Source organism: Leuresthes tenuis, unplaced genomic scaffold, assembly GCF_036924035.1.
Source record: "Leuresthes tenuis unplaced genomic scaffold, fLeuTen1.0.hap1 SCAF_21, whole genome shotgun sequence".
NCBI classification, from domain to species: domain Eukaryota; kingdom Metazoa; phylum Chordata; class Actinopteri; order Atheriniformes; family Atherinopsidae; genus Leuresthes; species Leuresthes tenuis.
In genome coordinates, this window is record NW_027325375.1 from 30,266,242 (window position 1) to 30,287,520 (window position 21,279).

Consider the following 21,279-nt stretch of genomic DNA (forward strand, 5'->3'; position numbering starts at 1 on the left):
CGGCTGCCACGCACGGATCGTCACTCCTGGGGGGGGGGCTTCCTCCGGCCGTGGAGGGCAGTTTGAGCCATGATAAAAGGTGATGATGGCGGATATTTTTACTGCGTTTTATTGTGAAAGGATCACTGACGTCATTCTGCCAGTGCGTATATGTGCTGGATATATATTCAGTGTGCTGGTCTGGCGCAGCGGCGCGTGCACTGAAGCCCGAGATCCTCGCAGCATCCGTTTGCAGCAGCTTCGTTAGTTTCGTCTCAGAGCAGCACTCTGAAGCCAACTTAAAACAATTCAAGCACCAGGTTGTAATGTCCCAATTTATTCCAATAACACAAACATCCATCTTGTGCGTTTCAGCTGCGACTCACACAAGTTTTCTGAGGCTAAAAAATAACAGACTGAAGAGAGAATTGGCAAAACCGATCATTTTTTGCTGTAATCGTTCAAGATTAACTCGGTTATTTCAGACAAGCTGCTCACCACCATGTACAGAAATATACAGCACTGCTGGATTTCAGGTGTGTGTGTGTGTGTGTGTGGAGCTCAGCCTTAACTTGCATTTAGCTCCATTATCTCTGCTGCAAACAAACAAAACTACAACCTTTAACTCAAAGAGAGGAACTTCCTGTGGTCTTTATCACGTGCCCAGATGAACACACACAGATGGGATAAATGTGCCTGCTGGATGGACACCAGTGCTGAGCCGGCCTCTATTCTACGATAAAATCAACCTATTTCTGGTCTTTCATGAGATGGGGCCACAATAAATAGAGTCATAAAGAGCGATGGGACTGAAAGACAGACAGGAGAGGCAGACAGAAGTGAGCGGAGTGGGCTCTGCCTCTTTGCTTTCAGGGTAACGGGGAGTGACCTGGTGGCAGGATCCCAGGAGGATCCAGGCCACGGTGCTGCTGCTGGGGGGGCGGTTCAGTCCGATCACAGCAACATGGTGACGGGTTTCTCCAGGAACCTGCGGAACTCTGCGAGCCACTGGGCGCCGACCGCGCCGTCCACCACCCGGTGGTCGCAGCTCAGCGTCACCGACATCACGCTGGCAACGTCGAACCTGCGGAGCGCGGAAAGGTTTAGTGTCCCCCCCAATATTGAGAAAATACCAACCTGTCCCCCCCCAATATACAGCAGAAAATATGTAAAATGCATGTTCTCCTTTTATGAACCCTGTCGAGGGATCGGTCTCTTGTTATATCTTGTTTATTTTCAACTTATTTCCGCGTGTTACCATGGTAACGTAACGGCTGCGCCGCGGTCGCCGTTGTTGATGCTAACACTCTAGTCTGGCATCTGGCTCGCAGATAAAACGAAATATTCTCACTTGTTTTAATCCATCCATCGATTTTTCATGTCCTGTTCAGGGCTGCAGGAGCAACTGTCCATTATTTAAATTGAATGATACTGGACTACGTTGGCAGCGTAAAACAGGTAAACGGCCCCTTTTGAATCAGTCTGCTCGGTCATTAGCTCAAAGCTAACCCTTCGACGAAGAAAAAAAGATGACGAGTGTCGTACATTTCAGGCCGAATGGACTGAAGAATTCGCCTTTGTGGAGAGAGCAAATTCTGCGGTGTGTCTAATTTGCAACGACAAAATTACATCGATGAAACGGCACTTTGACACGCGCCATGCTACCTTTGCATCAAAATACCCGGCAGGAGACAGCAGAAAGAAAGCGTGCCAAGAGCTACTAAAATATATTATATGGCTCTCATTGAAATAAATTTCCAAATTTTTTGCTTTCATGGCTCTCTTAGTCAAAAAGGTTCCCGACCCCTGCTCTAGCCAATGAGAGTGACCAGAACAGGAAATCCAACACAGAATCAACAAAATAAACTTCCGCCCCCTTTCAAAATAAAACAACTTAAAACAAAAATAACATTAGACTATTAGACTTTTCATTGTTAATGCATATTTTGAGACACAATAGAAATGAACCTGGACTTAAAAGTCCTCGGCACATTTTCTGTTAAAGGAAAAGTCTGTAATTTGTTACATCATTAGTTGTCCTTATTAAAATATTTCCATAAACATGCTTTGGGTATTTGGTCGTTTTCCATTGGAAGCTGTCCTATTTGCTACAGAACTACTGGAAGAGCATAACTGTAATTGGTAGGTGTGTTTAAGGTCAGTAAGCAGCTAACCAAAACAAAGTGGGGGGGCAGTCACTGTCTCGGAGAAATTACACTATTCCTTTAGATGTTTAGTCCTCTAAACTATGTTCTAAATGTCCAATTTTTCATATATAAATAAAGAATTGTAGATAATGCACTTAATAATTTTGTTTTTCTTGGACCCCCCATGTCTAAACCATGGTTACGCCCTTGCAGCTGAGCCTTCGGCGGAGCCACACTGACCCTTTGTCGTTGTCGGCGGGCATGAGCCGCTTCTCCGAGCCGCCGACGGCGAGGATGCAAGCCTGAGGAGGGTTGATGATGGCGGAGAAGTTCTTCACGCCAAACATCCCCAAATTGGAGATTGTGAACGTTCCTCCCTGGTGGAAAAGAAGCAGTTTGTTCTGTTAGCTGCGCAGAAATCCAAAATCAACACAGTGAATGAGTTTGGCGCTGCACCTGGAACTCGTGCGGCTGCAGTTTTCCCGCCCTGGCTTTGGCGGCGAGGCTTGACACGTCGGTGCCGATGGCGACCAGGCCTTTGGTGTGGGCGTTAAACACGATGGGCGTGATGAGGCCGTTGGCCGTGCTCACCGCCACGCTCACGTCCACCACGTGATTCCTGTAAATGAAGGAGTGTGGTCAGTGTGGCTGCTGCAGACGTGCGATGGGCGCCCTCTGCTGGCGCAAACGTGCAGCTGCGCCGTTACGCCTGAAACAAAAAGGTGGGATTATTGCTGGAAAGTAACAGGAGTTCCAGCCAGATTCAGCCTGGTGTCTGTGGGCCGACTCCATGGCGTGTTGCACGGCGGTCTTTCATCGCTGTGAGCGCACGTTTGTGGCTTCTATCCAAAGTGACTTACAGCTGAGGCTGAATAACTTTTAGGAGACATTATAAAAACTGAGCAAGATTCTGGTCAGCAGAGAAAGAAGAAGAAGAAGAAGAAGTTAACGGTTATCTTAAGATGTTTAACCCCACAGGTGGTGATCCTCTCTGGCCAATCAGCTCCAGCCGCTCCGAAGCCCGGCTGAAGAAGCGCCATCACAGCAGAACTGAGGCGGTACCAAAGGAAAACTGAATGGAAAGCTGCTTCCAAACCCCCCAGAGAAGACAGCGGATTTGTAACGGCTGAGCAACCTCTCAGGGCTGCTGGTGCGGTCCAGTAGTTCTGACCCGTCCTGGCATCATCCCTGGGAGCTGGCCTGAGTCACTTTCACACACTTATTTGTTCTTGGCTTTCTTCCCTTTTAACGGTTCACCACACTGTTATTATTGGTAGTTATCTGAGGCGTTTATGTGTCTTTATCATCATTCTGCGTCCTTCTAACACGCCAAAGACCGACCAGAACAACCCGACTGGGGTAGAGACGGGATGAGGTGTGGGTTTACTCACTGGCGGATAACCGTTTCCATCCAGGAGGAGTTGCACTCAGGAACCTTGAGGCAGGCCAGGGCGCTGGCTTTGATGATGAAGTCATTCACACTAAGCTTGACATTCTGGGCTTTCACCTCCTGCAGAAGGAAGACGAGTATTTATCCGTTTTAAAAAGCCTTTCAGTCCATTCCACAGCCTTTGGAAAGGAAAACTCACCTCGTTGAGCTCTCTCCGGAGCTCCAGCACTTGGTCCATGTTGACATCTACAGACAGATAATAGTGGGGGATGGTTTGCTTGGACTGCATCAGCCTCTGAGCGATGACCTGCAGGAGAGATCTGAAGGTGAAGCAGAGACAGCAGAGCACCTGGCAGCTCTGGAGCCGGTGATGATGTCACGCCTGACGAGTGGCAGGCGGGACGGTCGTCAGGGGCAACCAAACGGCCGGCTTAGGGCTCACCTTTCTGATGCTGCTGATGGGGAAGTCTGTGAAGGTGCCGGCTGGAGCAGCAGCAGGTGGGGCAGCAGCAGGGGCAGCAGCTGGGGCAGCAGCAGGGGCAGCAGCAGGTGGGGCAACCTGCCAACAGAAGGGATTTAACTGGTTCAAGGACAAACTGCAACAAATGCTTTGAATTTTTTATTAAAGTTCGTCAAAAACACAGCTGGAAACCAGTTAATAGAATAGAATAAGTTAATTACTAACTATTTATAACAAACTATGTTCTTACACGGATTAAATAAGACTGAAGGGGGGGGGTGACTTACTGGAGCAGCTGCAGGTGGGACAAAGCTCTCTATGTCTTTCCGGGTGATGCGTCCATCAGGACCAGAACCTGAACAGGAAGAAGAAATCACGCCATGGATTTACCGACTTCTTCACCTGATGTTTCATCAGAGATCCCCCCCCCCCCGCCACGCATCTCAGTCACTTACCGGCGACTTGTGCCAGGTCGATGCCCTTCTCAGCGGCGAGTTTCTTGGCGAGCGGGCTGGCGAACATGCGACCTTTCCTGGCTGCAGCCGGGGCGGCAGCAGCTGGAGCAGCTGGAGCTGCAGCAGCTGGAGCTGCAGCCTGCAACACAGACGCCGCGTTAAAGATGGAGGAAGGAGATTATCTGTGTCTGACCACCGGAAATAAACCCGAGCGTCGCCTGGGCAACGCACACAAGGCGGTAACCAAAGCAACCGAATCACAGTGATGACGGCTAAGTGCATTTAGCACATCTGGAAAGCAGCACGGAGGCCATGCTGCCGCTCAGTGCTTCACAGATGTGTGAAAACGGCTGCAGTGTGTTGCTGCCTCACCGCCACGGGCGCCGGCGGCGGCGTGCTCACATCCACCACCCCGGTCTCCACGTAGTCCTTGAAGGCGGCGATGTCGCTTTCCTTTTCTACGATGATGCACAGCGGCGTTCCCAGAGGAACATCCCGGGTCCCCTCTGGCACCATGATTTTAGCCAGATATCCCTCCTCCTGCACCTCGAAGCCTAAACCCGAACACACGGAACCGGGGTTATTTTCACCCGAGGGGCACCAGGCGAGCTGCACTTCACCACAGAGCAGAACACGCCCGCTTGGGCTCACCAATGGTCGCCTTGTCGGTTTCAATCTCCGCCAGCAGGTCTCCTTCGCTCAGCTTCTCGCCGACCTTCTTCTCCCAGCGCTGCACCGTGCCCATCGTCATGGTGGGGGACAGCGCAGGAAGCGTGATCTGGAACGTCACCACGGAAACCCGGTGAACAGACCAGACGAGCCTGTGCCCTCATGCTGCGGGTGTAAACTCGCTTTACTCCACACATGCAGGTGTTTTACGTCACACTCACCTTCAGGTGTGTTGGGTAAGAGCTGCCCGGCGCCGCAGGGGGAGGAGCGGCGCCGGCTGGAGGAGGAGAAGCCGAGGCGGCGGCGGCGGGTGAAGGAGCAGCACCGGCAGATTTTAACGAGTCCAACGTTACGTCCTTAAAGGCTGGGATTAAGTCTGGGCTGCAGGGGGAAAGCACTCAGGTGTTAGTGACAGGAAGCCTGAAACGGCTGCTCACCTGGAGGGAAACGCTGACCTTTCAACTGTGATGCAGATCACTGATCCGATGTTGACGTCTCTGGTGCCTTCAGGAACCAGGATCTTTGCCAGGTAGCACTCCTCCAGCATCTCGAACCCTACGGTGGCTTTGTCCGTCTCCACCTGCAGAGTCATGGAAAAGGGTTTGAGTGAAAGCTCTGAGAGGAATGAAGGGAAAAGGGTTTGAGTGAAAGCTCAGAGGAATGAAGGGAAAAGGGTTTGAGTGAAAGCTCTGAGGAATGAAGGGAAAAGGGTTTGAGTGAAAGCTCTGAGGAATGAAGGGAAAAGGGTTTGAGTGAAAGCTCTGAGGAATGAAGGGAAAAGGGTTTGAGTGAAAGCTCTGAGAGGAATGAAGGGAAAAGGGTTTGAGTGAAAGCTCTGAGAGGAATGAAAGGAAAAGGGTTTGAGTGAAAGCTCTGAGAGGAATGAAGGGAAAAGGGTTTGAGTGAAAGCTCTGAGGAATGAAGGGAAAAGGCTTTGAGTGAAAGCTCTGAGGAATGAAGGGAAAAGGGTTTGAGTGAAAGCTCTGAGAGGAATGAAGGGAAAAGGGTTTGAGTGAAAGCTCTGAGGAATGAAGGGAAAAGGGTTTGAGTGAAAGCTCTGAGAGGAATGAAGGGAAAAGGGTTTGAGTGAAAGCTCTGAGGAATGAAGGGAAAAGGGTTTGAGTGAAAGCTCTGAGAGAAATGAAGGGAAAAGGGTTTGAGTGAAAGCTCTGAGGAATGAAGGGAAAAGGGTTTGAGTGAAAGCTCTGAGAGGAATGAAGGGAAAAGGGTTTGAGTGAAAGCTCTGAGAGGAATGAAGGGAAAAGGGTTTGAGTGAAAGCTCTGAGGAATGAAAGGAAAAGGGTTTGAGTGAAAGCTCTGAGAGGAATGAAGGGAAAAGGGTTTGAGTGAAAGCTCTGAGGAATGAAGGGAAAAGGGTTTGAGTGAAAGCTCTGAGAGGAATGAAGGGAAAAGGGTTTGAGTGAAAGCTCTGAGGAATGAAGGGAAAAGGGTTTGAGTGAAAGCTCTGAGAGGAATGAAGGGAAAAGGGTTTGAGTGAAAGCTCTGAGGAATGAAAGGAAAATGGTTTGAGTGAAAGCTCTGAGAGGAATGAAAGGAAAATGGTTTGAGTGAAAGCTCTGAGGAATGAAGGGAAAAGGGTTTGAGTGAAAGCTCTGAGGAATGAAGGGAAAAGGGTTTGAGTGAAAGCTCTGAGAGGAATGAAGGGAAAAGGGTTTGAGTGAAAGCTCTGAGAGGAATGAAGGGAAAAGGGTTTGAGTGAAAGCTCTGAGGAATGAAGGGAAAAGGGTTTGAGTGAAAGCTCTGAGAGGAATGAAGGGAAAAGGGTTTGAGTGAAAGCTCTGAGGAATGAAGGGAAAAGGGTTTGAGTGAAAGCTCTGAGAGGAATGAAGGGAAAAGGGTTTGAGTGAAAGCTCTGAGAGGAATGAAGGGAAAAGGGTTTGAGTGAAAGCTCTGAGAGGAATGAAGGGAAAAGGGTTTGAGTGAAAGCTCTGAGGAATGAAGGGAAAAGGGTTTGAGTGAAAGCTCTGAGAGGAATGAAGGGAAAAGGGTTTGAGTGAAAGCTCTGAGGAATGAAGGGAAAAGGGTTTGAGTGAAAGCTCTGAGAGGAATGAAGGGAAAAGGGTTTGAGTGAAAGCTCTGAGAGGAATGAAGGGAAAAGGGTTTGAGTGAAAGCTCTGAGGAATGAAGGGAAAAGGGTTTGAGTGAAAGCTCTGAGAGGAATGAAGGGAAAAGGGTTTGAGTGAAAGCTCTGAGAGGAATGAAAGGAAAAGGGTTTGAGTGAAAGCTCTGAGAGGAATGAAGGGAAAAGGGTTTGAGTGAAAGCTCTGAGAGGAATGAAGGGAAAAGGGTTTGAGTGAAAGCTCTGAGGAATGAAGGGAAAAGGGTTTGAGTGAAAGCTCTGAGAGGAATGAAGGGAAAAGGGTTTGAGTGAAAGCTCTGAGGAATGAAGGGAAAAGGGTTTGAGTGAAAGCTCTGAGAGGAATGAAGGGAAAAGGGTTTGAGTGAAAGCTCTGAGGAATGAAGGGAAAAGGGTTTGAGTGAAAGCTCTGAGGAATGAAGGGAAAAGGGTTTGAGTGAAAGCTCTGAGGAATGAAGGGAAAAGGGTTTGAGTGAAAGCTCTGAGAGGAATGAAGGGAAAAGGGTTTGAGTGAAAGCTCAGAGAGGAATGAAAGGAAAAGGGTTTGAGTGAAAGCTCAGAGAGGAATGAAAGGAAAAGGGTTTGAGTGAAAGCTCTGAGGAATGAAGGGAAAAGGGTTTGAGTGAAAGCTCTGAGAGGAATGAAGGGAAAAGGGTTTGAGTGAAAGCTCTGAGGAATGAAGGGAAAAGGGTTTGAGTGAAAGCTCTGAGAGGAATGAAGGGAAAAGGGTTTGAGTGAAAGCTCTGAGGAATGAAGGGAAAAGGGTTTGAGTGAAAGCTCAGAGAGGAATGAAGGGAAAAGGGTTTGAGTGAAAGCTCAGAGAGGAATGAAAGGAAAAGGGTTTGAGTGAAAGCTCTGAGGAATGAAGGGAAAAGGGTTTGAGTGAAAGCTCTGAGAGGAATGAAGGGAAAAGGGTTTGAGTGAAAGCTCTGAGGAATGAAGGGAAAAGGGTTTGAGTGAAAGCTCTGAGAGGAATGAAGGGAAAAGGGTTTGAGTGAAAGCTCTGAGGAATGAAGGGAAAAGGGTTTGAGTGAAAGCTCTGAGGAATGAAGGGAAAAGGGTTTGAGTGAAAGCTCTGAGGAATGAAGGGAAAAGGGTTTGAGTGAAAGCTCTGAGGAATGAAGGGAAAAGGGTTTGAGTGAAAGCTCTGAGGAATGAAGGGAAAAGGGTTTGAGTGAAAGCTCTGAGGAATGAAGGGAAAAGGGTTTGAGTGAAAGCTCTGAGGAATGAAAGGAAAAGGGTTTGAGTGAAAGCTCTGAGGAATGAAGGGAAAAGGGTTTGAGTGAAAGCTCTGAGAGGAATGAAGGGAAAAGGGTTTGAGTGAAAGCTCTGAGAGGAATGAAGGGAAAAGGGTTTGAGTGAAAGCTCTGAGAGGAATGAAGGGAAAAGGGTTTGAGTGAAAGCTCTGAGGAATGAAGGGAAAAGGGTTTGAGTGAAAGCTCTGAGGAATGAAGGGAAAAGGGTTTGAGTGAAAGCTCTGAGAGGAATGAAGGGAAAAGGGTTTGAGTGAAAGCTCTGAGAGGAATGAAGGGAAAAGGGTTTGAGTGAAAGCTCTGAGGAATGAAGGGAAAAGGGTTTGAGTGAAAGCTCTGAGGAATGAAGGGAAAAGGGTTTGAGTGAAAGCTCTGAGGAATGAAGGGAAAAGGGTTTGAGTGAAAGCTCTGAGGAATGAAGGGAAAAGGGTTTGAGTGAAAGCTCTGAGAGGAATGAAGGGAAAAGGGTTTGAGTGAAAGCTCTGAGGAATGAAGGGAAAAGGGTTTGAGTGAAAGCTCTGAGGAATGAAGGGAAAAGGGTTTGAGTGAAAGCTCTGAGGAATGAAGGGAAAAGGGTTTGAGTGAAAGCTCTGAGGAATGAAGGGAAAAGGGTTTGAGTGAAAGCTCTGAGGAATGAAGGGAAAAGGGTTTGAGTGAAAGCTCTGAGGAATGAAGGGAAAAGGGTTTGAGTGAAAGCTCTGAGGAATGAAGGGAAAAGGGTTTGAGTGAAAGCTCTGAGGAATGAAAGGAAAAGGGTTTGAGTGAAAGCTCTGAGGAATGAAGGGAAAAGGGTTTGAGTGAAAGCTCTGAGAGGAATGAAGGGAAAAGGGTTTGAGTGAAAGCTCTGAGAGGAATGAAGGGAAAAGGGTTTGAGTGAAAGCTCTGAGGAATGAAGGGAAAAGGGTTTGAGTGAAAGCTCTGAGGAATGAAGGGAAAAGGGTTTGAGTGAAAGCTCTGAGAGGAATGAAAGGGAAAGGGTTTGAGTGAAAGCTCTGAGAGGAATGAAGGGAAAAGGGTTTGAGTGAAAGCTCTGAGGAATGAAGGGAAAAGGGTTTGAGTGAAAGCTCTGAGAGGAATGAAGGGAAAAGGGTTTGAGTGAAAGCTCTGAGGAATGAAGGGAAAGGGTTTGAGTGAAAGCTCTGAGGAATGAAGGGAAAAGGGTTTGAGTGAAAGCTCTGAGAGGAATGAAGGGAAAAGGGTTTGAGTGAAAGCTCTGAGAGGAATGAAGGGAAAAGGGTTTGAGTGAAAGCTCTGAGAGGAATGAAGGGAAAAGGGTTTGAGTGAAAGCTCTGAGGAATGAAGGGAAAAGGGTTTGAGTGAAAGCTCTGAGAGGAATGAAGGGAAAAGGGTTTGAGTGAAAGCTCTGAGAGGAATGAAGGGAAAAGGGTTTGAGTGAAAGCTCTGAGGAATGAAGGGAAAAGGGTTTGAGTGAAAGCTCAGAGGAATGAAAGGAAAAGGGTTTGAGTGAAAGCTCTGAGAGGAATGAAGGGAAAAGGGTTTGAGTGAAAGCTCTGAGAGGAATGAAGGGAAAAGGGTTTGAGTGAAAGCTCTGAGGAATGAAGGGAAAAGGGTTTGAGTGAAAGCTCTGAGGAATGAAGGGAAAAGGGTTTGAGTGAAAGCTCTGAGGAATGAAGGGAAAAGGGTTTGAGTGAAAGCTCTGAGAGGAATGAAGGGAAAAGGGTTTGAGTGAAAGCTCTGAGGAATGAAGGGAAAAGGGTTTGAGTGAAAGCTCTGAGAGAAATGAAGGGAAAAGGGTTTGAGTGAAAGCTCTGAGGAATGAAGGGAAAAGGGTTTGAGTGAAAGCTCTGAGAGGAATGAAGGGAAAAGGGTTTGAGTGAAAGCTCTGAGGAATGAAGGGAAAAGGGTTTGAGTGAAAGCTCTGAGGAATGAAGGGAAAAGGGTTTGAGTGAAAGCTCTGAGGAATGAAGGGAAAAGGGTTTGAGTGAAAGCTCTGAGAGGAATGAAGGGAAAAGGGTTTGAGTGAAAGCTCTGAGAGGAATGAAGGGAAAAGGGTTTGAGTGAAAGCTCTGAGAGGAATGAAGGGAAAAGGGTTTGAGTGAAAGCTCTGAGGAATGAAGGGAAAAGGGTTTGAGTGAAAGCTCTGAGAGGAATGAAGGGAAAAGGGTTTGAGTGAAAGCTCTGAGGAATGAAGGGAAAAGGGTTTGAGTGAAAGCTCTGAGAGGAATGAAGGGAAAAGGGTTTGAGTGAAAGCTCTGAGAGGAATGAAGGGAAAAGGGTTTCAGTGAAAGCTCTGAGAGGAATGAAGGGAAAAGGGTTTGAGTGAAAGCTCTGAGAGGAATGAAGGGAAAAGGGTTTGAGTGAAAGCTCTGAGAGGAATGAAAGGAAAAGGGTTTGAGTGAAAGCTCTGAGGAATGAAGCGATGCTGGGAACAGACACACGACACGCAGCCGCTGACCTCAGCTATCAGTTCTCCCTCGCTGATCTTCTCGCCCTCCTTCTTCTCCCAGCGAGCGATCGTCCCGGTCTGCATGGTGGGTGAGAGCGCAGGAAGCTCCACCTGTGAACAGGACAAACATTTGCTCCATCACCTCATCCCACAGCTGACATCCGTGACCGGCTGTAGTACTACAGCCTCAGTACTACAGTACTACAGCCTCAGTACTACTGCCTCAGTACTACAGTACTACAGCCTCAGTACTACAGCCTCAGTACTACAGCCTCAGTACTACAGCCTCAGTCCTACAGCTTCAGTACTACAGCCTCAGTGCTACAGCCTCAGTCCTACAGCCTCAGTACTACAGCCTCAGTCCTACAGCTTCAGTACTACAGCCTCAGTGCTACAGCCTCAGTACTACAGCCTCAGTGCTACTGCCTCAGTGCTACAGCCTCAGTCCTACAGCCTCAGTCCTACAGCCTCAGTACTACAGCACTACAGCCTCAGTACTACAGTACAACAGCCTCAGTGCTACAGCCTCAGTACTACAGCCTCAGTGCTACAGCACTACAGCCTCAGTACTACAGTACTACAGCCTCAGTACTACAGCACTACAGCCTCAGTACTACAGCCTCAGTACTACAGTACTACAGCCTCAGTACTACAGCCTCAGTACTACAGCCTCAGTACTACAGCCTCAGTCCTACAGTACTACAGCCTCAGTCCTACAGTACTACAGACTCAGTACTACAGCCTCAGTACTACAGTACTACAGCCTCAGTACTACAGCACTACAGCCTCAGTACTACAGTACTACAGCCTCAGTGCTACAGCCTCAGTACTACAGCCTCAGTGCTACAGCACTACAGCCTCAGTACTACAGTACTACAGCCTCAGTACTACAGCACTACAGCCTCAGTACTACAGCCTCAGTACTACAGTACTACAGCCTCAGTACTACAGCCTCAGTACTACAGCCTCAGTACTACAGCCTCAGTCCTACAGTACTACAGCCTCAGTCCTACAGTACTACAGCCTCAGTCCTACAGCCTCAGTACTACAGCCTCAGTACTACAGTACTACAGCCTCAGTACTACAGCCTCAGTACTACAGCCTCAGTACTACAGCTTCAGTGCTACAGCCTCAGTGCTACAGTACTACAGCCTCAGTACTACAGCCTCAGTACTACAGTACTACAGCCTCAGTACTACAGCCTCAGTGCTACAGTACTACAGCCTCAGTACTACAGTACTACAGCCTCAGTACTACAGCCTCAGTACTACAGCCTCAGTGCTACAGTACTACAGCCTCAGTACTACAGTACTACAGCCTCAGTACTACAGCCTCAGTGCTACAGCCTCAGTCCTACTGCCTCAGTACTACAGCACTACAGCCTCAGTACTACAGTACTACAGCCTCAGTACTACAGCACTACAGCCTCAGTACTACAGTACTACAGCCTCAGCACTACAGCCTCAGTACTACAGTACTACAGCCTCAGTGCTACAGCCTCAGTACTACAGCCTCAGTGCTACAGCACTACAGCCTCAGTACTACAGTACTACAGCCTCAGTACTACAGCACTACAGCCTCAGTACTACAGTACTACAGCCTCAGTGCTACAGCCTCAGTGCTACAGCCTCAGTGCTACAGCCTCAGTACTACAGCACTACAGCCTCAGTACTACAGCACTACAGCCTCAGTACTACAGTACTACAGCCTCAGTGCTACAGCCTCAGTACTACAGTAATACAGCCTCAGTGCTACAGCCTCAGTACTACAGCACTACAGCCTCAGTACTACAGTACTACAGCCTCAGTACTACAGCACTACAGCCTCAGTACTACAGTACTACAGCCTCAGTGCTACAGCCTCAGTACTACAGTAATACAGCCTCAGTGCTACAGCCTCAGTGCTACAGCCTCAGTACTACAGTACTACAGCCTCAGTGCTACAGCACTACAGCCTCAGTACTACAGTACTACAGCCTCAGTGCTACAGCCTCAGTACTACAGTAATACAGCCTCAGTGCTACAGCCTCAGTGCTACAGCACTACAGCCTCAGTGCTACAGCCTCAGTGCTACAGTGCTACAGCCTCAGTGCTACAGTACTACAGCCTCAGTGCTACAGCCTCAGTACTACAGCACTACAGCCTCAGTACTACAGCACTACAGCCTCAGTACTACAGCCTCAGTGCTACAGCACTACAGCCTCAGTGCTACAGCCTCAGTACTACAGTAATACAGCCTCAGTACTACAGCACTACAGCCTCAGTACTACAGCCTCAGTACTACAGCACTACAGCCTCAGTGCTACAGCCTCAGTACTACAGCCTCAGTGCTACAGCACTACAGCCTCAGTGCTACAGCCTCAGTGCTACAGCCTCAGTGCTACAGCCTCAGTACTACAGTACTACAGCCTCAGTGCTACAGTACTACAGCCTCAGTGCTACAGCACTACAGCCTCAGTACTACAGCCTCAGTACTACAGCACTACAGCCTCAGTACTACAGCCTCAGTACTACAGCCTCAGTGCTACAGCCTCAGTGCTACAGCACTACAGCCTCAGTACTACAGCCTCAGTACTACAGTACTACAGCCTCAGTCCTACAGTACTACAGCCTCAGTCCTACAGTACTACAGCCTCAGTACTACAGTCTCAGTACTACAGTACTACAGCCTCAGTACTACAGTACTACAGCCTCAGTACTACAGTACTACAGTCTCAGTACTACAGCCTCAGTACTACAGTCTCAGTACTACAGCCTCAGTACTACAGTACTACAGCCTCAGTACTACAGTACTACAGTCTCAGTACTACAGTACTACAGCCTCAGTACTACAGCCTCAGTACTACAGTACTACAGCCTCAGTACTACAGCCTCAGTACTACAGTACTACAGCCTCAGTACTACAGCCTCAGTACTACAGTACTACAGCCTCAGTACTACAGCCTCAGTACTACAGTCTCAGTACTACAGTCTCAGTACTACAGTACTACAGTCTCAGTACTACAGTACTACAGTCTCAGTACTACAGTACTACAGCCTCAGTACTACAGTACTACAGCCTCAGTACTACAGCCTCAGTACTACAGTACTACAGTCTCAGTACTACAGTACTACAGCCTCAGTACTACAGCCTCAGTACTACAGTACTACAGCCTCAGTACTACAGCCTCAGTACTACAGTCTCAGTACTACAGCCTCAGTACTACAGTACTACAGTCTCAGTACTACAGTACTACAGCCTCAGTACTACAGCCTCAGTACTACAGTACTACAGTCTCAGTACTACAGCCTCAGTACTACAGTACTACAGTCTCAGTACTACAGCCTCAGTACTACAGTACTACAGCCTCAGTACTACAGCCTCAGTACTACAGCCTCAGTACTACAGCCTCAGTACTACAGTACTACAGCCTCAGTACTACAGCCTCAGTACTACAGTACTACAGCCTCAGTACTACAGTACTACAGCCTCAGTACTACAGTACTACAGTCTCAGTACTACAGCCTCAGTACTACAGTCTCAGTACTACAGTACTACAGCCTCAGTACTACAGCCTCAGTCCTACAGCCTCAGTACTACAGCCTCAGTACTACAGTACTACAGCCTCAGTACTACAGCCTCAGTACTACAGTACTACAGTCTCAGTACTACAGTACTACAGTCTCAGTACTACAGCCTCAGTACTACAGTCTCAGTACTACAGTACTACAGCCTCAGTACTACAGCCTCAGTCCTACAGCCTCAGTACTACAGCCTCAGTACTACAGTACTACAGTCTCAGTACTACAGCCTCAGTACTACAGTACTACAGTCTCAGTACTACAGCCTCAGTACTACAGTACTACAGCCTCAGTACTACAGCCTCAGTACTACAGTACTACAGCCTCAGTACTACAGCCTCAGTACTACAGCATCAGTACTACAGTACTACAGCCTCAGTACTACAGCCTCAGTACTACAGCCTCAGTACTACAGCCTCAGTACTACAGTACTACAGTCTCAGTACTACAGCCTCAGTACTACAGTACTACAGTCTCAGTACTACAGCCTCAGTACTACAGTACTACAGCCTCAGTACTACAGCCTCAGTACTACAGTACTACAGCCTCAGTACTACAGCCTCAGTACTACAGCCTCAGTACTACAGTACTACAGCCTCAGTACTACAGCCTCAGTACTACAGTACTACAGCCTCAGTACTACAGTACTACAGCCTCAGTACTACAGTACTACAGCCTCAGTACTACAGCCTCAGTACTACAGTACTACAGTCTCAGTACTACAGTACTACAGCCTCAGTACTACAGCCTCAGTACTACAGCCTCAGTACTACAGTACTACAGTCTCAGTACTACAGTACTACAGTCTCAGTACTACAGCCTCAGTACTACAGTCTCAGTACTACAGTACTACAGCCTCAGTACTACAGCCTCAGTCCTACAGTACTACAGCATCAGTACTACAGTACTACAGCCTCAGTACTACAGCCTCAGTACTACAGCCTCAGTACTAGTGTCAGCAGCTGGGTTTGGACGCAGCTTGGAAACAGGACACAGGCAGCAGAGCTGTGCAGCCCTGAATGACCTTAGTGGCATAACATCCCAGCTGTGGTTCCAGCTGTGGTTCCAGCTGTGCTCCCCATAGCTTAAGTGAGCTCTCACTATTAAAGAGGGGGACACCACGAACAGTTGAGAGGATTCAGATTCAGGTTTGGTGTTATTCGGTGACAGCAGCTAACGTCACAAACTGTAACTGTAAGTAGTTTCCAGCATTTAACAATCACCACAGCAAGCAGCCTTTTCCGTCCATGACAGCTGTGACAGCTCGGTGCTGGACCAGCCAGCCTCCGTCTGGTGCTAGCTGGGAGGTCATGCTAGCTGTAACCGTGAGCACCGGCGCTCTGGCTGCCTGGGAACCGGTCCGGTAGCTTACCTTCTGGTGCGGCGGCAGGCTGTAGAAACGCTTGCTGTGACGGGCAGCTGCCAGCTGGGGACACCGCAGCAGAGCCGCTCTATGGGCGAAGCCGGAGCCCAGGGACACGGCCCGGGACCCCGCTCCGCAGTGAAGCCGCCTCAGGCAGCCGGTTCCGGGCACGGAGCGGGAGCCGAGCACAGCAGGCCCAGCCGGGAGGGCACGGGGACAGGAGCGCGCGGTGGACGGCCTGAGCCGCAGGATTAGACGGAGCATTTCGCAGCGGTTGATATACTTTACAGAGCTGATGAATATTGTGTTTTCCTTACACCAGCATCAGAAATACGCTGGCACTGAGTTTCCGTGTACCCCGGGAACCAGAACGTACTCACTCCTCACTTTCTAATGACCTCCTCCAGTCCAAAACACAACGCTTTCCGGCTCTTGTCCTCGTCCTGCCGTCGACTCACAGGAGGTGTCGTAAATCACAGTCGTACAAATTAAACCAACAAAAGCCCTAAAATGCAAATAAAAGAACAACGAAACCCAAGAAAAACTAATCTAAATTTATAACATCACTTTCAAACCTTTAGGTTCAACAGTTAAATTCATAAATTAGTCCAGATCTGAATCGTGACATTTTAGTGCAGTTCCATCGATGGCCGCGTGGTGGCGGTATATATAAATACTGCCACCTATCAACTGACGCAACAAGCTTTAAAATAAGTGTACAGTACATAAATATGTGTGACTGCTGTGAAAAATGCGTCAAAAAAGTCCCAAATTTAATTCAACAGCCAAGAAAACAAAGAACAGACGAGATTTAATCTGTAATAACTGCGTTTGCACACAGAGAAAATGTCTTTTTTTGTGTTTATCTGGTTTAATCAAGTGGAAATGGTATGACCGGCAGTCCCAGCCCATCTGGTGACGTGAAAGTAAGTCAGACGGTCCTAAAACACTCCGTTTATAATGAAACACTGACACCCAAATTAAAAACGAAACTCAGGGAGGTTTTATTTCAAAATATCTGTCTTAAACATTTAACAAAAAGCATTTAACATAGCATCCATTATTTGAAAAGTAAAAAAGAAGGAAGAAAAATCACCATCTTTCTGTTGGCTTGTTTGTAAAGACAAACACTTGGATCTAAACTGGGAGAATAGTGAAAGAAATATGGTGTTACGGTCAGTTTAAGTCCTCAAACGCGCCATAAATAGCAGGATGTGTCCTTTAAGCCTCCAACACAACGATCACATCCATGGTTTCAGAAGCAAAGACATCTGCAGATTCTTCTCTTTTGGAACAAGAGCCGTGAACATAAAATAATTACAAAGAAAGCGACTGGTTCAGCTGCAGCTCGTGCGCTACAGACCGCCGTTAAGCTAACGTCTGGAGGAGCTTTAACTGAACCGGAGCAACAAACTACTCGTGACGTCGTGGTTTGTGTTCTGAAGGCAAACTGGAGCACGAAGAATGATACTAAACACTGGAAAATGTCTCTTTTTTTTTCAGTTCCTGATGAAAACATCTGGCCTGGCGTTCAGGCGGCTTCAGTAAATTCAAATGTTTGGAGACGGCAGTTACAGCCTGGCAACGACAAGATCCTGATGGAAGTAGCTTTTCCTCACAAGGCACTGAGTTCCACGGCATCCTGAGTGGGGCTGGTTTAGCACCTGCTGATCAACCCAAATCTCTTCTTCTTCTTCTTCTTCTTCTTTCTTCTTCTTCTTCTGTCCAGTCTACAAAAAGAGTGCAGTTGTGCCTGTTTCTGGGCAGCTGGTGGCTCAGATGAACCCAGATCCTCGATCCTCTACAGTAGCCTGAGAGAGAGAAGAAGATGAGCTCCTCATCACAGCTGACTGAGGTGAGAGATGCCAGTTTTTAACGCTCTGTTACCTCTGCTCACCGCAGTCTTCCTCCAGCCAGGCCACTATTTTGCCCTCCCAGCCAGGAACGATGGCTCCGTCCAGGAACACCTGCAGGCACCAATGTTCAGCTCAGTTATCCGTTATCTGCTGCCCGCCTGACCTTTAGCCCCAGCCTGGACTTACCTCCTCTTTCACGGTTCCAAACTCCGGGTCCAGAGCCTTGAAGTGGTACCTGTAGTTTCCCTCTCGATCAACCGCTGCCTTAACATCCTTCAGGGTCACCTCGCCCAGCCTGTGAACGTTTAACCCAGAGAAACCCCTCACTGTGACACCTGCAGGGCTGAGAGTGTTTCACTCATATCTGAGGAAGCAGAGACCTCAACACTAACCTCTTGGGTATGTTGATCATGGAAGGTGTTGGGGATTTTCCAGCAAAGTAAAGGATTTTAGTAGAAGAAGACGAGCCAGTGAGAGGCTGACAGCTCTCTGTAAGGAAGGACAGGGAGTTAGGAAGAGCTTAAACACTTTGTGGAGGCTTTTATACGCTCACAGTCTCCTACTCGTGGAGGGCCAGGAGTCCAAGTCCGTGCGCTGGCCTCTGCGTCTGGGGGACTTCCCTCTTCCCTGCACAGGGGAACAGAGACGGCTGTTTAAAGCTCCACATTTGGAGGTATTCTGCAGCACAGACGGCCCGGTTACCCTGTGCAGCAGATGCAGCCGGTCCATGAGGGACACGATGCCCTGCTCCAGGGTGTCCAGTGTGTGGTGTTCCGGGTCGTGGTCCCTGAAGTTGTTCCTCAGACTCCTCAGGGCATCTCTGAGCAGCTGAACCTCCTCCGCCTGCTAAAAGGACACAACAGCACCGTCACCCCCCCTTTCTGCTGTCACAGCCACACGTGGAACAGATGTTAGGCGTCAGAAGTCCTCTGATCCCTACCCCTGACATGGCTGGATCTCCACAGGAGGAGAACCCGTTGTTTTCGGGGCTGGTGGGGGCCTGCCGGAGGTGGAAGGGACACCTGTGAGCTGTGTAATGTGCAGCTTGGTGGAGACGGAGCAGCAAAGCCGAGTGTTACCTGTTGTCTGCTCATTAGCTCCTGCAGCACGCTGTTTTTATGCTCCAGCTCCCTCTGCAGTTCAGTCTGTCAGAGACACAGAGAAACGTGGAGGATTTAAAACCCGAGCCGGAGCTTAGAACCGCCCAGAACCATCCAGAACCGCCCAGAACCATCCAGAACCGCCCAGAACCCGGCTGACCTACCTGGAGTTTTTGGCTGTCTTCGAGCTTGTGTTTGAGTTGTTGAAGCAGTCTGTCCTTCTGTATCCAGACAGAAAACTACAGCCTCAGTACTACAGTACTACAGACTCAGTACTACAGCCTCAGTACTACAGTACTACAGCCTCAGTACTACAGTACTACAGCCTCAGTACTACAGCCTCAGTACTACAGCCTCAGTACTACAGTACTACAGACTCAGTACTACAGCCTGAGTACTACATTACTACAGCCTCAGTGCTACAGTACTACAGACTCAGTACTACAGCCTCAGTACTACAGTACTACAGCCTCAGTACTACAGTCTCAGTACTACAGACTCAGTACTACAGCCTCAGTACTACAGACTCAGTACTACAGCCTCAGTACTACAGCCTCAGTACTACAGTACTACAGACTCAGTACTACAGCCTCAGTACTACAGCCTCAGTACTACAGTCTCAGTACTACAGCCTCAGTACTACAGCCTCAGTACTACAGCCTCAGTCCTACAGTACTACAGACTCAGTACTACAGCCTCAGTACTACAGTACTACAGACTCAGTACTACAGCCTCAGTACTACAGTACTACAGACTCAGTACTACAGTACTACAGCCTCAGTGCTACAGTACTACAGCCTCAGTACTACAGTACTACAGCCTCAGTCCTACAGTACTACAGCCTCAGTACTACAGCCTCAGTACTACAGCCTCAGTACTACAGTACTACAGCCTCAGTACTACAGTACTACAGCCTCAGTACTACAGTACTACAGCCTCAGTACTACAGCCTCAGTACTACAGTACTACAGCCTCAGTACTACAGTACTACAGCCTCAGTACTACAGTACTACAGCCTCAGTACTACAGCCTCAGTACTACAGTACTACAGCCTCAGTACTACAGTACTACAGCCTCAGTCCTACAGTACTACAGCCTCAGTACTACAGTACTACAGCCTCAGTACTACAGCCTCAGTACTACAGTACTACAGCCTCAGTACTACAGTACTACAGCCTCAGTACTACAGCCTCAGTACTACAGCCTCAGTACTACAGCCTCAGTACTACAGCCTCAGTCCTACAGTACTACAGCCTCAGTACTACAGCCTCAGTCCTACAGTACTACAGCCTCAGTACTACTGCCTCAGTACTACAGTACTACAGCCTCAGTACTACAGCCTCAGTACTACAGCCTCAGTACTACAGACTCAGTACTACAGTACTACTGCCTCAGTACTACAGTACTACAGCCTCAATACTACAGTACTACAGCCTCAGTACTACAGTACTACAGCCTCAGTACTACAGTACTACAGCCTCAGTACTACAGTACTACAGCCTCAGTACTACAGTACTACAGCCTCAGTACTACAGCCTCAGTACTACAGCCTCAGTACTACTGCCTCAGTACTACAGTACTACAGCCTCAGTACTACAGTACTACAGCCTCAGTACTACAGTACTACAGCCTCAGTACTACAGTACTACAGCCTCAGTACTACAGACTCAGTACTACAGTACTACTGCCTCAGTACTACAGTACTACAGCCTCAGTACTACAGTACTACTGCCTCAGTACTACAGTACTACAGCCTCAGTACTACAGTACTACAGCCTCAGTACTACAGTACTACAGCCTCAGTACTACAGCCTCAGTCCTACAGTACTACAGCCTCAGTCCTACAGTACTACAGCCTCAGTCCTACAGTACTACAGTACTACAGCCTCAGTACTACAGCCTCAGTCCTACAGTACTACAGCCTCAGTCCTACAGTACTACAGTACTACAGCCTCAGTACTACTGCCTCAGTACTACAGCCTCAGTCCTACAGTACTACAGCCTCAGTACTACAGCCTCAGTCCTACATTACTACAGCCTCAGTCCTACAGTCCTACAGTACTACAGCCTCAGTCCTACATTACTACAGCCTCAGTCCTACAGTACTACAGCCTCAGTACTACAGCCTCAGTCCTACATTACTACAGCCTCAGTCCTACAGTCCTACAGTACTACAGCCTCAGTGCTACAGTCTCAGTACTACTGCCTCAGTACTACAGTACTACAGTCATTAGCTGTAGGCTGACAGACAGACAGACAGAAAATCAGCCTGATTAAACAGACACGGTGCAACACAGCCTCGACACTTTAAAGGAGGGCGCGTCACCTTGCATTCGCCCCGCAGCCGGTTGCTCTCCTCCAGCTTCCACCGGAGCTCCGCCTGCAGCACAGAATCAGCAGAAAGAGGAAGCTCTGTAAGCAGCTGCTTGCTCTAAGGACCTGGAGCCTGAAGGTGTTTCCTACATTCTGGTTGCTGAGCTCGTCCTTCGTCATGCTGGCTCTCAGAAGCTCCTGCTTCATCTGCAGTATGGCTGCTTCCTGC

General features: G+C 48.5%; 2 protein-coding genes across 7 annotated transcripts in view; both read right to left on the reverse strand.

The window, feature by feature from the left end:
- Nucleotides 1–293: 293 nt before the first annotated feature.
- Nucleotides 294–16,219, reverse strand: dlat (dihydrolipoamide S-acetyltransferase (E2 component of pyruvate dehydrogenase complex)). The gene is made up of 14 exons (XM_072374870.1): nucleotides 15,791–16,219; nucleotides 10,868–10,969; nucleotides 5,556–5,680; nucleotides 5,322–5,481; nucleotides 5,083–5,209; nucleotides 4,804–4,985; nucleotides 4,432–4,570; nucleotides 4,264–4,331; nucleotides 3,959–4,075; nucleotides 3,716–3,823; nucleotides 3,518–3,636; nucleotides 2,583–2,745; nucleotides 2,367–2,503; nucleotides 294–1,063 (listed from the first exon to the last, which is right to left on the reverse strand). The coding sequence occupies exons 1-14, from the start codon at nucleotides 16,043–16,045 to the stop codon at nucleotides 934–936; spliced, it is 1,932 nt and encodes a 643-aa protein (XP_072230971.1). The 5' UTR covers nucleotides 16,046–16,219; the 3' UTR covers nucleotides 294–933.
- Nucleotides 16,220–16,761: 542 nt separating this feature from the next.
- The window catches only part of dixdc1b (DIX domain containing 1b), a 14,860-nt gene continuing 10,342 nt past the window's right edge, over nucleotides 16,762–21,279 (reverse strand). For 4 of the 6 annotated variants that reach the window (XM_072375276.1, XM_072375279.1, XM_072375275.1 and 1 more), the window contains 10 exons: nucleotides 21,201–21,279; nucleotides 21,064–21,117; nucleotides 18,902–18,958; nucleotides 18,717–18,782; nucleotides 18,578–18,637; nucleotides 18,201–18,483; nucleotides 18,030–18,126; nucleotides 17,824–17,932; nucleotides 17,669–17,748; nucleotides 16,762–17,592 (listed from right to left, as the gene is read on the reverse strand). The exon at nucleotides 21,201–21,279 is cut by the window's right edge and continues 26 nt beyond it. In XM_072375276.1, the coding sequence (XP_072231377.1) occupies nucleotides 17,583–17,592; nucleotides 17,669–17,748; nucleotides 17,824–17,932; nucleotides 18,030–18,126; nucleotides 18,201–18,483; nucleotides 18,578–18,637; nucleotides 18,717–18,782; nucleotides 18,902–18,958; nucleotides 21,064–21,117; nucleotides 21,201–21,279 (895 nt within the window). In that variant the 3' untranslated portion in view covers nucleotides 16,762–17,582. The remainder of the gene's footprint in view (nucleotides 17,593–17,668; nucleotides 17,749–17,823; nucleotides 17,933–18,029; nucleotides 18,127–18,200; nucleotides 18,484–18,577; nucleotides 18,638–18,716; nucleotides 18,783–18,901; nucleotides 18,959–21,063; nucleotides 21,118–21,200) is intronic. The other 2 variants (XM_072375278.1, XM_072375277.1) reach the window with 2 other exon arrangements.

Excerpts from the sequence above, each read along its gene's own strand:
- dlat (XM_072374870.1), bottom strand. The coding sequence starts at position 16,045 with ATGCTCCGTCTAATCCTGCGGCTCAGGCCGTCCACCGCGCGCTCCTGT. Across the intron at positions 5,482-5,555 it reads ATCTGCATCACAGTTGAAAG|CCCAGACTTAATCCCAGCCT; the intron begins GTCAGCGTTTCC and ends TTCCCCCTGCAG. Across the intron at positions 4,332-4,431 it reads CGACCTGGCACAAGTCGCCG|GTTCTGGTCCTGATGGACGC; the intron begins GTAAGTGACTGA and ends CTTCCTGTTCAG.